The sequence below is a fragment of the Vombatus ursinus genome, unplaced genomic scaffold, assembly GCF_900497805.2.
Source record: "Vombatus ursinus unplaced genomic scaffold, bare-nosed wombat genome assembly UNPS02014863.1, whole genome shotgun sequence".
NCBI classification, from domain to species: Eukaryota; Metazoa; Chordata; class Mammalia; order Diprotodontia; family Vombatidae; genus Vombatus; species Vombatus ursinus.
In genome coordinates, this window is record NW_020954641.1 from 34,266,123 (window position 1) to 34,281,336 (window position 15,214).

At 38.6% G+C, this 15,214-nt stretch overlaps 1 protein-coding gene across 2 annotated transcripts in view; it reads left to right on the top strand.

The window, feature by feature from the left end:
* PPP2R2B (protein phosphatase 2 regulatory subunit Bbeta) overlaps positions 1–15,214 on the top strand; it is a 459,792-nt gene that overhangs the window by 19,511 nt on the left and 425,067 nt on the right. Inside the window, exon 2 of one of the 2 annotated variants that reach the window (XM_027841646.1) lies at positions 9,920–9,943. The exons of the other annotated variant lie outside the window; for it this stretch is intronic. Coding sequence (XP_027697447.1) covers positions 9,920–9,943 — 24 coding nt within the window. The remainder of the gene's footprint in view (positions 1–9,919; positions 9,944–15,214) is intronic. 2 annotated transcript variants of the gene reach the window in all.

Genomic DNA, 15,214 nt, shown 5'->3' on the forward strand with positions numbered 1-15,214 from the left:
TTGTAGAGGACAGAGAAAAGACGCTTGGTGACTGTCCTTGATGGCTTTCGAAACTGTTGAGCTGTTTGCTAGTGGTTTCAAATAGACAGAGCTCTCATGTTTTGAAGCTCACAGAGATATTTGCTAGGGGTATCATACATGTCTTTCACTTCTCCCCTCTCCTACTCCTAAACCCCTCTCCGCCTAAGTTCTCTTAGAAAGAGAGAAGGCTGAATGATTTAGAACCTGAATTTTTTTTCCCCAGAGGTGAATTAGGCCCTATAACAGGACTATCATTGCCAATAGAGAGCAATTAGGCACTAAGAATTCACCCCCAATGCCTATAAGAGCATCATCTGGTGGGACTTAGCCCAAAAAATGTCACAGTGTGCTGTCAGAGAATTCTAATCTCCAAAGGAAAGCATCCCATCAATATCAGTCACAATGCCATCATTTCAGATGGATAGAGCACATTAACGATTAACTTTTCTCACCATCAAGGAAATTAGGACCATCACACTTGGACTCTATTATTCCAGGATTTATAAGCCTGCTTGTAAAGGGGGAAGAAATGGGATTCTGAAGAGCCAAGATGGAAAAAGCAATTTAGTTAGATTAAGTGTGCATGGCAGAGATCTGGGCTAGAGGCAACATAGCTGTGAGGGAGTATGGAGTGGGTTGATTTGCAAGGAAGAAAGCCACCAAAGAGATGGGGGAAAAACAGACATTCACATTTTATGTCCTCTCAAAAAATGTGACTGTGAGAACATCAGTAGCTACCAACCTATTTGTTTACTTACCCAGCTACAAAAAAAAATCTTTTATGAGAATTACCTGCATTGGCACGGAGGGCATCCTCAATTAAAGTATTAGCAGGGCACAGATTGACTTTTTCAAGTGTTATTCCATAGTAGAGCATATGTTTACCATCACACAATTGACTGAAAAGATGGAGAGAATAATAAATTCCATTCTGCTTATTGTTTATTGATTATAAAACATTTGATTCAACAGAGCAAAATACTCCCTGAAGAATTTTCTTCTAACAAGTTGTCTCATGCATGCATCAAAGTTATTTAAATTCACTTTAAATATATGTAGCAATGATAGATAACTATAAATATAGATAAATAACAAAGTATACATTGTTCAATGACCCTTGGCTTATAAAAAAATAGGCAAGGCATAAAAGAAGCAAGGGAGATGTATACTTGCCAACGGTATGTGCCATTGTGATGGAAGAAATCCAGAACAGAGCCCGAACTGAAGAGGGATTCCCCATGGATGATGAGGCCCTTCATATCTTCCTGTTTATGGCTTTCATGGTACTGGCCATGTCAAGCCCCCAGGACAATGCCAAACTTCCTGGAAGGCATCTGAAAGTGATCGAAAGCATTTGGCCTAACCATCCACATGGGAAAAATCAGGTGGATGAAAAAAGTCTATTGTCTAGTTTACAAATATAGTATGATGAACAACCTGTTAGAACTTATCTACTAGAATGTATAGCTTAGGCAGACGCCCAGAATTAGACAGGAGTAGGAGCAGGAGCAGGGCTAGATTGTCTCTAGGAACTTGCATAATTCTTTTATTTGCCCTAAACTTCTCTCAGTACTGTATAAACTATCCATATTTTTGTCATAAATATTCTATTAGTGTTTCATGGCTATGGATTAAAAAACTCCACAGTCTCATAAAAAAGCTAAAATAAGAATCATGCAGAAGACAATAAAGAGGCTCATCGACCAGATTGTAATACGTAACAAATAAGAGACTTTGAAGAACTTGAGTAAAGAATGCCATTGTCCTTTGATAATGCATCAAAGATAGCTAGGTGGCCCAGTGGTTAGAGTGTTGGGCCTGGAGTCAGGAAGACCTGAGGTTCAATCTGGCCTCAGATACTTACTAGCTCTGTGTGACCCTGAGCAAATAACTGTCTAACTCAGTTTCTTCAATTGTAAAGTGGGGATAATAATAGTACCTAATTCCCAGGTTTGTTGTGAAGATCAAATGAGATAATGTTTGTAAAGTGCTTAGCACAGTGCCTGGCACATAATAGGCACTTTATAAATGCTTGTGTCCTTCCATCAGGGAAAGGTGTGTTTGAAAAGGATGTTAGCATGGTCACATAACAAGAGTGAGTGATGACCAGTGGGGAGACAAGCGGTTCTGCTGCCCCCAGTACAAAGAGTGACCACAGTGTGGTGAATTTATAGAAGGTCACCGATACAGAGGCATAGATGGTCCGTGAATGGCATCAGCGAAGGTGGTCACTGATCCTTTTGAGTTAAAAGAATTTCATTTGAAGTTTCCAAAGCCTAAAGCAACAGCTCCAGCTAGGCTCTGCACACTTAGTGGGCATTAAATAAATGTCATTGCCAGTCTGAATCATCCATTCTCACCCTACTGTTGAGAGGAGGGTGATGGCAAATACTCTCTGTCCTGTTTCATAGATGCTGAAATTCAGTTCTCCGATAGTTTGAGTTTTTTTCTTTTCCTTGTATACATAACACACACATACACACACACGTTCGTGAAGCTCATGGACAATTACTCAAATATAAGTATAGTGTCTGTGTGTGACATCCCCATGGTGTTTGGTCTACTTGGCACCTACCCATCTAAGGTGGCAAAAGACAAGAAAGAAATTTCAATAGTCACCCTGTAAGGCTGACACAAAACTTAATGATGGGCCTCTTCTTATTTCATCAGGCAAGCCAGTCCTTCCTTTAGTAAACCCTAGACAAAGCCACGTTCATGAACGATGTGAGTTAGTGTAAAGCCCACAATGATGACCATGTCTCCCACTGATGTAGAGTGGTACATTCTTATCTGTAGTCACGAGGGTCAGAGCATCAATGAGAAAGAACAATCTGGGCATTGGTCCCCCTTACACAAATGGTGTTGTGCTCTTATGAGATCGCCTGGCAGCTGCGCCAGTGGTGCCCTCCAGAACTGGCAGAGAGGTGCCCGAGACATGAACAATACCCAGTTACCCTAACAAGGCAACATAAAGGGCTTTTCTCTTGGAGGCATAATCAGCCTTCAGTGATGATGTAGCAAGTGGAACCGGGCCATCCTCAGCCTTCTCAGTCTTCTTACACAGATATTGAAGAAAGAATGGTGATTAGGAGAGGAAGGGAGACATGGAGGAAAATCCCAAGACCGAAACACAGCAGCAGAGAGGAAAACCATAGGCTTATTGACGTCTAAAAATATCAGAGCTTTCTCTCTCCTGGGAAGGGGGTTGAGGAGGCAAAGGAAGAACTTTAGGGATGAGGTATTAGCTTCTCATTTTATAAGATTATAAGGTTTAGAATTAGAAGGGATTGTAGAGATCACCTAGTTCAACTCCTTCATTCTATGGATGGGAGAACTGAGGCCCATAGAGGGAAAAGGATTTGCCCAAGGTCATACATGAAGGAAGTATTGTTGATTTACCAACTCTCACAGTAGGAAAGAGCCTCAGAATTCATCCAGTACGGTCTCTACTAGAATCGCCTCTCTCGAATCCCTGAGGGGTAGTCATTCAGCCTCTTCTTTGAGAGGGGCACCCTGCCAAGGCAGCCCATTACACTTTTGGACTATTTTAATCGTTAGGGAGCTTTTCCTTACATGGAGCCAAACTCTGTGTGTCTGCCACCTCCACTCTTGGCTTCTATTTCGGCACCCCTCCCCCTTCCCCCAGGACCAAACAGAACATACTTAATCTCTCTTTCACAAGTAGCAGAGCTGCAATTTGAACCCAGATGTTTCATCTCCAGATCCATTATTATGCTCTCCATTAACGTTGCATCTTCTCCTTTTCCACAAGTAAGTTTAGGAGCATTTAAAGTTGGAAGAGACTCAGAGATTATTGAGTCCAGCCCCCTCATTTTACAGATGAGGAAACTGAGACCTAGAGAGGTTAAGTGGGAAGTGAAGTGGGGGGGGGGAAGCATGTATTAAGTGCCTACTATGTGCTGGGGACTGTGCTTTACAAATGTCTCATTTGATCCTCACAAGCATGGGAAATAGGTACTAGTATTAATCCCATTTTACAGTTGAGGAAACTGAGGTAGACAGAGGTTAAGTGATTTAACCCAGGGTCACACAGCTAGTTAGTGCCTGAGGCCAGATTTGAATGTAGTTCTTTCTGACTCCAGGCCCAATGCTGTAACCACTGCACCACCTAGTCGCCTGGGGTAAGGTCACACTTGTGATAAGTAGTAGAGTGGAGATTTGAACTCATGTCCTCTGAAACCAAATCTCATGCTCTTTCAATGATACCAGACTTTTACCTGTACTACTCTTATATTAAACATTATATTTCTTTTCATTCTTACTGCTACTCCAGTTGCTCCCTCTCTCATCCATCTCGAACATCATTTCCAGATTAATCTCTATAAAAACATGACTTTCATTAAATCATTCCCCCACTTAAGAGCTTAAAATGACTCCCACATTGGCTAAAGTCCAACGTCCTTAACCTGGCATTCAGAACTCTCAACAATCTGACCTCAACTTTCTTTTACAGGTTTATTCCCATTTCTCCCTTTTATAATCATCTTCTGTTCCAGTCCAGTTGGTCTATTCCTTGAGCTCTTGATTAGGGAGCATTTATTATAGTTGTCCTGGACTCAGGCTGACTCCCTACTTTCCAGCAATCCTCATGTTAAGTCACACATGTATAGTATCATCTCCAGCTCTGGGAATAGTAATTAAATCAATAATACCATTCTTTTTTCTTTTTTTTGGCTAGGCAATGGGGTTAAGTGACTTGCCCAGGGTCACAGAGCTAGTAAGTGTTATGTGTCTGAGGCTGGATTTGAACTTAGGTTCTCCTGACTCCAGGGCCGGTGCTCTACCCACTACTCCACCTACCTGCCCCCAATAATACCTTTCTTGGAGGGAATGTATCAGGTAACTGCCCTAGGACTCCAGTCATCATCCCTGGACTTCCCTAACCAAAACATTTCCCATGGTGACTATTCCACTCTGTGTGTTATCTTCCCCTACCAGGAAGTAAGTTCCTTGAGGTCAAGCTTTATCTTGCTTGCTTTGTATGTGTGTCTCCAGTGCTTAGCAGAGTGCTTAGCACATTTGTTATTCACTAGCTCAGTCAAGTTCCGTTCTTCCTGGACCCCTGAACCATAGACACCAATACTGCCCATGAGGCTTGCTTGGCAAAGAAACTGGAGTGATTTGCCATTTCCTTCTCTGGTGCTTGGCACATAGTAAATGCTTCATAAATGTCTTTTCATTAATTTATTACCATTCCTATTCTCTCAACAAGCATTTATTAAGTGCCTGCTGTGTTCAGAACACTGTGGTATTAGGTGCTGAGGGAAGCACGAGGTTTTGATGAGACATAATTCCTGTCCTCATTAAGGTCACAGTCTAGTGGGAGAATAAGCATAAGTACATGATATATAATATGCTATCCATAATATACAATAATATACCATAAAATACAATAAGCCATCATAAGCACATTAAAGAGGTAAAAAGACAAAGCAAAGGACCCTATGAAATGAAAGTTGTTACCCATGGTAGATATGGAATTATGCATGGAAGGCTTCCAGGAAGAGGTGACCTTTGCACTGAGCTGTAAAGGATAGGTGGTAGATGAGAAGGTAGATCTGATTGCTTGTTCTAAGGGGGGGAAGGGAAGGAGGGAGGGAGAGAGGGATAGAATTTGGAGCTCAAAACTAAAAAAAAAAAACCAACCAAATGTTAAAAAATTGTTTTAACATGTAATTGGGGAAAAATTAAATATATTTTTTTAAAAAGCAAAGGAGACAATATAAACAGAGGTGAGATATTAAAGTGTGTTCCCAAGAAACTTGTCACAGTGTCCAGTTTGGCTGGAGCACAGAATGAAGAGTACATGAGAGGGGATTGGCAAGATAAGGTGATGCCATAGTGTAGCAGAAAGCTTGTTATAACTATATAAAGTAAAGATTTTGGGCTCTACTTAGTGGGCAACAGGGAAATGCTAAAGATATTTGAGGAGTGACATAATTGCTCTTTACATGAAAAAAAGCAGTGATGTAAAGGACAGGTTGGAGAGGAAACCTGAGAGGATGCTATTGCAATAGCTTAGGTATGTGTTAATGGGGTCCTGTGCTAGATTGGTGGCAGTGGAAATAGAGAGGAGAGGACAGATAGAAGTCAGATACCTTGAGGAAATAGAATCAATATCCAACTTTGCTCCTTTTTCTCCTCTTTACTTTTCATCCTATCCTTCAAAGCACAGGTCACATCTCATCTTTTCCTGAGCTCTCCAGCCCAGATGATTTCTTCCTCCTTTGAGTTCTTCTGGGATTTATTGTTTAGATCATGTATTTGCTGCCTTCTTTTGTTAACCTTTCTGATCATTATTATCAATTTTTTTCATTATTCTTTCCCTAAAAATTCCAATTCTGCTTTCGATTCCCTCTGTATTACTTTCAACTCAATAAAGATGCATGAAGTATCTACTATGTGCTAGTCACTGGGGATGGAAATATGTAAAACAAAATTGTCCCTGCCTTCAAGGAGCTTATATTCCTGGCAGGGGATTGGGATGGGATAGTAGGTCGACAAATGATTAAAATACAAGGAAAATTGAGGATGGACAGAGCACTAATACTTAAATCACAGAACGCTTCATGGAGGAGGTAGTACCTGGACCTGAAATTTGAAGGATGGCACTACTTTTCCAGTATTCCTCAAAGTGAATGGGCTACTTCTGAAAAAAAAAAAATTAGAGGAGTAGGGAGTCAGCGGCAGCGGAAAAGGGCCCTTCAGCCTAATTTTGGTTGTGGTCTAGAATCTAAACCTAAGGTTACCTTTTACCTCAGAACTAGCTACTTGGAGAAGCAGTATAGCTTAGTGGCTAAGGAAGATCTAGGTTCAAATTTTACCTCCAACCTTTACTAGCTGTTTGATCATAGACTTTTTCAGTCTTGGTCTCCTCACCTATAAAATGAAGATAATACTTGTAAAACCTATCTCACAGAGCTGTTGTGCAGAGGTTAAAATGACAAAATGTAGGGTGTCCCAAAAATCTTATAGTACAGTTTTAAGCTTTAGTAGCCTAAAATGGCACTAATACTTTTGGGACACCGTGTGTATGTGTGTCTGTGTAAATGTGTATATATACATATATACATATGTATATATCTCTCTCTCTATATATATGTATATCTATATGTGTGTGTGTATTGCTCTGCAAACTTTAAAGCTCTTCATCAGGGGTCATTAACTTGGAGCCCTTGTATCTTTTTTAAAAAAATGTTTTGATAACTGTATTTTAATGTGTTTAGTTTTTGTATTCCTATGTATTTTATATATTTAAAAACATTGTTCTGAGGAAGGGTCCATAGACTTCCCCAGACTACTACAAGAGTTCATGACACAAAAAAAGGTGAAGAAGCTGCTTTATATAAATGTCAATTACCATGATCTTTTCATGCTCCTCATCTTTTTCAATGAAGTTCTGATAGAATTGGTCCTGGGATAAGTTACCATCCTGCTATTATTATTATTATTGTTATCATTGCTTTAACATTTAATGGACTAATGCATACAGGACTACAATAACTACTTTTTATAACTAAAAAAGTGTATTAGGTTGCAAACTCATCCTCTCTAGGTTCACAGAAAGTGTCTTTGTTACAGCTCCAGTAGGAAATGGGACAACAGGAATGATTAGCAGGCATCTCATCCTCTTCCCTCCTGATTTAGATTTCCTCATCTAGGTTTCTATGTCTTGAAAGCTTTTTGTTCCATGAATAAATTGGGCATCATGAATATGTGATATTGGGGTGTCTATTAAAAATGTTGTTTTCAAGTTTTTATGGAGCAATGTTGAGCCTAGGCTATTGTGAACAACAGTCGGGGGTGGAGAACCTGCAGCCTCAAGGCCACATGTGGCCTTCTAGGTCCTTGGATACAGCCTTTTGACTCAATCCAAGTTTTTCAGAACAAATCCTTTTATTAAGGAGATTTGCTCTGTGAAGTTTGGATTCAGTCAAAGGGCTGCACTTGAGGACCGAGAGGGCCACGTATGGCCTCGAGGCTACAGGTTCCCCACCCCTGATTCTGGGGCAACAAGTCTTATCAGACCATACTTCTGACACCATCTCCCTTGTAGCTAAAACAGGTCACGTACACAGGAGGAGTTATTTCTATTCTCTCATATTGAACACGGGGCGGGGAAGAGATACTTTCAAGAAAATGATTGCAACCCTCATCCCAGCTGCAGATGGGTTTTCTTGCCCCAATCTATATCTCAGGACTGAGCATCCTTCCTCTTGAATCTCTTCCATTTCAACTTGTTATCCATGCCCTCAGCAAATACTCATTTGCCATGCTGAACAATGATTGTTGTGAGTAGCTTTGATTGTTGAGCAGCTGTTATTTAAATATTTATGGCCAAACGGTTCCAAAAGAGGATCGAAAGCAGCAGTGGGTGGCTTAAGAAATACATAAAAATCTATGGGGTAAATTTCTCTACGGGAAGATCTACATCTCTGTGTAAGTGCCAGATTTTCCACTTATCATTCTTACAAAGGAAACACTCAGGGCAGTTATCGACACTGGTCTTTTAGAACCTCTCCAAGTCAATCACAGCTGGGAATAACACGTAGAATGCAGCTTGGAGTTTGTGGACTGAAGGGTATTAAGTAGGAACTTAGGGCCAAGGGTTTGTCTGGCTCTGATGAGTTATCCCTGGCCAGCAGGCAGAGGAAAAAAACCTCTTGCCAAAAGCAACACCTTGTGCTCCTGAGCCAGGGTGAAAGTACCCAGTGGGTCTCCTACATACTCCTAGGGCCTCTTCCAGACATGTCTCCCCACATCCTCCCGAATGAAACATAACAGGCACTAGTCCCACCCTCCGTTCTCTCCATTTCTGTAAATAAAACTTTCATCAGTTAACCTAATTTGCTGACAACAATGCTTTGAATAGGCATTATTCCCATTTGTTAAATAAGGAAATTAAGTCTGAGAGAGTGTCAGAGACAGGTTTTGAACCCATGTCTCTTGACTTCAAGTCCAGCATTTGTTATTACTTCTTGTTTACCAATACAAAACATCAGAGGCATAGCAATAGAATCATTGAAACCTGTATGAGTTATTGTTTTGAGGATCATAGAATCTCATGGTCCAAAGAGGCCTTAGCAGCCATCTAGTAGGGCCTCCCACTCAATGCAGGAATCCATCCCCTCAATAATATCTCTGATAGATGGTCTCAAGGTCACAGGATAAAAGATTTAAAGATGGAAGAAACATTAGATGTCATGTAACCCAATTTACTCATTTTGTAGATGAATAAACTAAAACCCAGAGAGGTAAGGTGAGTTGCCCAGAGTCACAGAGGTTGTAGTAAGTAGCAGAGTTGGTCATTCAACAATTTGATTCGACCAAATCAGTTCAAATATAAATATATATACATATATAACATATATGTATGAATGTATGTATGCATATATATATGTACACACACACAAACATACAGATATGTGGGGGGGTACTTGAATTGAATTTAGTCTCTGATTTGAACATCCCATTTTAGGTGAAAGAACTTTGCATCAAGAATCACTTAACAAAGCTTTGCAACTTTGGGCAAATCACTTGAGCTCTCTAAACCTCAGTTTCTTAATCTGTAAAATGGAAAGTTTGGACCAAGTGATCTCTGAAGGGCTCAATTCTATACTTCAATGAGCTCCCAATTCCATGTTTGCTGTTGTTGAAGAATGTTTGTTTCAACTATCTGTAAGGGGAAACGTTTTTGCCCCAAACTTCCCAGTTGGCTGTCTTGTCTTTGGCATTTTCTTCAGGTCTTTTTTTTTTTGTAGCCCCCTAGACCAGTATATATTCTGCTACCATGTTTAGTACATATAGTTTTGTTCAGCACATATATAAGTGTTTGCCATTTATAATTATTTCACTTTTATATTTTTTCTCTTGTCAGGTTTCTCCACTCTTTTGGAATGTTGTAAGTAGTTTTCTTCAGAACTCATTAATCCCTATATTTACCAGGACATAAATTGTGAATAGTTAATTTTGATGAGCTTAAAGTATTCCATATTAGCCCATACCTATGAAGTGGGGTTAGAGAGAGAAAGAGAGAGAGAGAGTAATAGATTTACTTGCCAGAAGATAATTGCAATAAACTCCATTTTCTTTCTTCACATGAATTCAGACAGCAGCCACAATGACAAATTAATGGACTAGGTTAGGTGCCCATTAGTACTATATACTATTTGTTATGTGTTATTAGTTTTTGTGCTCTTTAATACTATATAACATGTAGCACTTTTGATGATAGACTCAAAGATGGTTGGCTTTGTTTTGTTTTATTTTTGAACAAATGAATGCAACTAGAGAAAGTACAAGGATTTTATATGAAGCTTAGACTTTATAGTATGAGAAGCAAACAGGTAGGGTTTCACAAGCAAAATTCTACATCAGGCCGTATCTTTAGAGTCCCAAAATTAACTAAAATGTACAGAGTATATAAGATTCCACTTTGTTTACTATTTGTTGACCATTTAAAAAAGCACTTAATTCAGAAGATCATAATGTTACTTTAAACACCCCTCCAAGTTGTCTCCCATGCATGTATCAAAATCATACAAAATCCTTTGAGAGGTCAAATAACAGAAATAGCTTTGTTTGATTATCAGCATAAAACAAGGCATAATGCACAGCGACATTTGTTTTCCACTGTTATGGAGGATGTCTAACTGGAATCCAAACTGAAGAGGATTCAATAGAGACGGCAAGGTTCTACAGATTCTCAAGTTTGTAGATACATTGTGCTGGCTGTATCAAGCACTGGAACACTGCAGTGCATCCTGAGAGCTATAACCACTTGAAAGTGTTTGGCCTAACCATCCACACAGGAAAAATCAAATGGATGAAGAATGATTATTGTGCAGACTATGATATGAGTTCAATGAAAAATCCATAGAGTTGATCTAACAGTATATAGATATATATATAGTTTGCATATTATATAAATATGCTCATATATAGTTCTATGTCTGTCTATCTATCTATCTATCTATCTATCTATCTATCTATCTATCTATCTATCTATCTATCTATCTGTCCATGTATCTATCTATCCAACTCTATGGCTATATAATGATCTAAGTCCAGAATTGAACATAAAGAGGTTAGATTTCCTTTAGGGAATTGCACATTGATTTTAATGACCTTAAATACTTCATTGCCCCAGATTTGATTCTTTCCTGAAGGAGAGGGGTTAAATGACTCATCCAAGGATGCACAACAGGATCATAGAAAGATTCAAATCCAAGTCTTCCTGACCACAAGTCTTGATCTCTATCTTCTATGCCACAATCAAAGTAGCAGGTCATTCAAAAGGGAATGGAAAGCCACAATTGTGGGCCTAAGTAGACTGCTACATATTACCAGTGAAGAATTTTACAGGAGAAGCAACTTAGAGGATGTCATCAGAAAGATGTACAAGCAGAAAAGGAGATGGGCCAGTCACATTAGAAGAGCAAAGGGATAGATAATCAATGAACAATCTCCATGCTTCATGGGTACTCATGCAAAATCAAGAGATTGAGAAGAAGGTCCCTAGCATGTGGGGAATCCATGGGAGGAGATGGAGATGATGAAAGGGTGTAAAAGGTTGGGGTCTCTATCATAGGAAGGAGTACCCAAGACAAGGAAATAATAAATGTATCTTAGAACTGAAGTAAAGATGCTTATGGTGTGTGTCCATATCTTTTACCAGCACTTCTATTTTTTCTTATTTCATTTAATCCATTAACATTATTGTAAGGGTAAGCAGCATACTTTGTGTATGAAAGTTGTATGGTTATTCAGATCATAATCTGTGTATAAAATTCACAGGTCACTAAGATTTTGTACTTAAAACAAAATGTACCTCAAAAGTTTAAGAATTGTTTTGGAGTTTCTTTCTTTGTGGTCACTGAGTGGTTGGAAAGCCAATAATTCAGGCAATAATATGAATATATGATTGATTTAGTATTTAGTGGTTCAGTTGTTTTTAGTGGTCTTCAATTCTCTGTGATCCCATTTGGTATTTTCTTGGCAGAGATGTTGAAGTGGCTTAACATTTCCTTCTCCAGCTCATTTAACTGAGGCAATCAGGGTTAAGTGACTTGCCCAGAGTCACACAGCTAGGAAGTGTCTGAGGCCAGACCTGAACTCAGGAAGCAGAATCTTCTTAACCCCAGGCCTGGCACTTTGTGCACCTAGATGTCCTTATTTAGTATGGTCAAAGGTAATTAAAAACACGAGGCTGGACATATGTATATTTCTAAGCATGCCAAAATATTTGGTTTTGTACAATTTCAAGACCAGATAACTGGTTAACTTTTCACTTTTTAACCAGATGTTTAGGTAGACTATAGAGATAACCAAGTCATTATTTTCCTCCTCCATTTTCTCCTCCTCCTTCCTTCCTCATTTTTTTCTGCCTTCTCTGCATCTCCTCCTATAATCCATTCATCTCATAATGTATTTGTTAGAGCAGAGTCAAAGAAAAATACCTGCTAAATCGGGGATAATAAATCGTTACAAATTGCTCCAGCTACTAACTTCAAATACAAAGTCTACTACCCAAAGTTCATTTCATGTCACCTCCATTCAAGAAGCATTTAGAATCAAAGTAGGATCATAGATTTTGAAGCTTGAAGTTACCTTACAGGTTGCCCATCTAACTTGCTCATTTTACATATGAAGAAAATGAGGTTCAGAAGTTTGTGACTTAATGCAAAGTGACACCACAATTAAGCATCGCTGGTGGAATTTGAAACCAGATCCTCTCACCCCAAAGGCAAGGCTTTCCCAATGCACCACACAGATTTCTTTATTATTATATGCATGATGTTGTATATATCTTAGCCATAAAGCAAGATACCTTAGTCTTCTCTTGTACAGTTCTTTTTCTGCATTCCCCACGAAGGACAGGACTTGTTTTTTTCACTGTTGCTCAATAAATATTAAGGAATATTGATCCCATAGAGTTTTCTTGGGTTTTCTAGCTGAGTTCATTTAAGATTCTGCATCTCATCAGACAACCTTCCAGGGTGCCTCTGGGAAATGTAGGGAGTAGGTGCCCATGTTGTTGGGGATTGATGAGAAACAACATGCTTGTGACAGGATGAGAAATAAATTCTGCCATGAAAATGAACCTTGGGCTTCCATCCTCATGGAAATCAGAGTGAGTCTGAGGGGAATTGGGCCGCAAGCTGAGGCATGTAGCACTGGGCTAAGCACAGAGTAGGGACTCAATAAACACTTCTTAGACTCTTAGGGCAGATAAGGTCCTTAGAGCAATAGGTATCAGCTTATGGACAGTGATCTCCTGGAGAAGGGTCATGTTATCAAAAAGGGACAGAGAAACCATATGCACACCAAGCCTTGTTGTTTTGATCTTTATTCAGTTCTGAAAATAAATGCAGCAGAATGTCACTCATGCATACATATTGCTATTTTCTAAATATATATATATATATATGTTGTTGTGATTAATCAAATGCATTTAGAAACATTATTGAATTCAGAGTAGCTTTTTTCATCATGAATTTTCTCAATACATGGGGCCTCATAGTACATCCATTACCATGCTGGGATATTAAGTTCATTCATTCAAAAAACATTTACTAAGTGCTTACTGATGCAGTAGAAAGAGCACAGAATTTGAAAGTCACAGGATCTAAGTTCAAATCCCAACTTTATCTCTTAATGGCTAAGTAATGAGTGACCTCGGGTAAGTCATTTGAATTGTCAGGGCCTTAGTTTCCTCATCTTTAAAATGAGCAGGTAGGGCTAGATGACCTGTAAGATCCCTTTTAATAACAACACTAACAACAACAATAACTAACATTTATCTGGGTTTTAAGGTTTGCAAAGCCCTTTCCAGGTATTATTTCATATTATTATTACCCCTATTTGACAGATAAAGAACCTTCATAGTTCCAGATCTGTGAGCTTATCATGTAAAAAAGATACAAAGAGGATAAACAAAAACAGTCCTTGTTCTTAAGGAGTTTACATGTTGTCCATAGAGTATATAAGCAGAGAAATGAATACAAAATATATGCAAATACATAATAATTTCAGAGGGAAGGGAGAAATGATTTTTTTCTAGAAATGTCTTCAGATTAGAAAAGATGGGGAACCACATACTGACTTAGGGATTACATGGTCCAATCTGCTGTTATAGATGGGGAAGCTGAGGCCCTGAGATAAGAAGTGACTTGCCTGATTAGTGACTGAACCAAAACTAGAACTTGGATCTCTTGCCTAATTCAGGGTCTCTTCTATTGTAGAATATTGTCTTTTTCTATTGATTATTAAAAAAAAAAAACAACAACCCAAGACCTCAGTTCTTCTCCTTCAGCTCTGCTCTATTTTTTCTTAGTTTTCCTAAGAATTTGTGTTGTTGGGGAAAGGTGTATATGTTTGCTATAGGCAGATATCATTTTCTCTAGTGAGTAACAGTGAGGGATGATAGAGGGTTTAAAAAAATAGGATTGTTAGCCTGGTAGATAGGGAAATAATATTGACAGAGTATATCATGATTTTACCAAGGCATTTACAAAGTCTCTCCTAATGTCTATATAATTATGGTAAAAAAGTGTGGGTCAGATAAAAGTACATGAAGTCAAATAACTATGCTTCAAAAATATATTCAGTGAGTCATTTTCAATGTGGAAGGAAGTCTCCAGTGGCATGCTATTGGGCTCTATTTGTCAGCAATCTAAATGAAGATACCAGAGACATGCTTATTAACTTTGTGGATGAAACAAAGCAGAAGGGAGCATTAATTTTTGGATGACAAAATCAAGATTCATAAAAAAGTTTCAGTACAGTAAGATGAAAATAATTATTATTATATTGTAACAGATGATAAATATGAAGAATTCAGAAAAGTATTAGAAGACTTATATGTGATGAGTGAAGTGAGTAGAGCAAAGAAAATAATATACCACACAATTATAATGATATAAATATAAAGAACTTTTTTAAAAATCTGAATATTAGGAAATAAAATGACCAAGTTTGGCTCCATGGAATGGTTGATAAAATGTGCCTCCTTCTCCATAAGGAAGATGATTATGAGTGAGTCATAATACATATACTGCCAGACACAAGATGCATTGATTGGTTTTGCTGAACTGGTTTTTTTGTTCATTTTAGAACTTTGTTACAAGGAGTGGCTCATGACATGAAAGTGCAGAGGGATGTGGAAATGAAG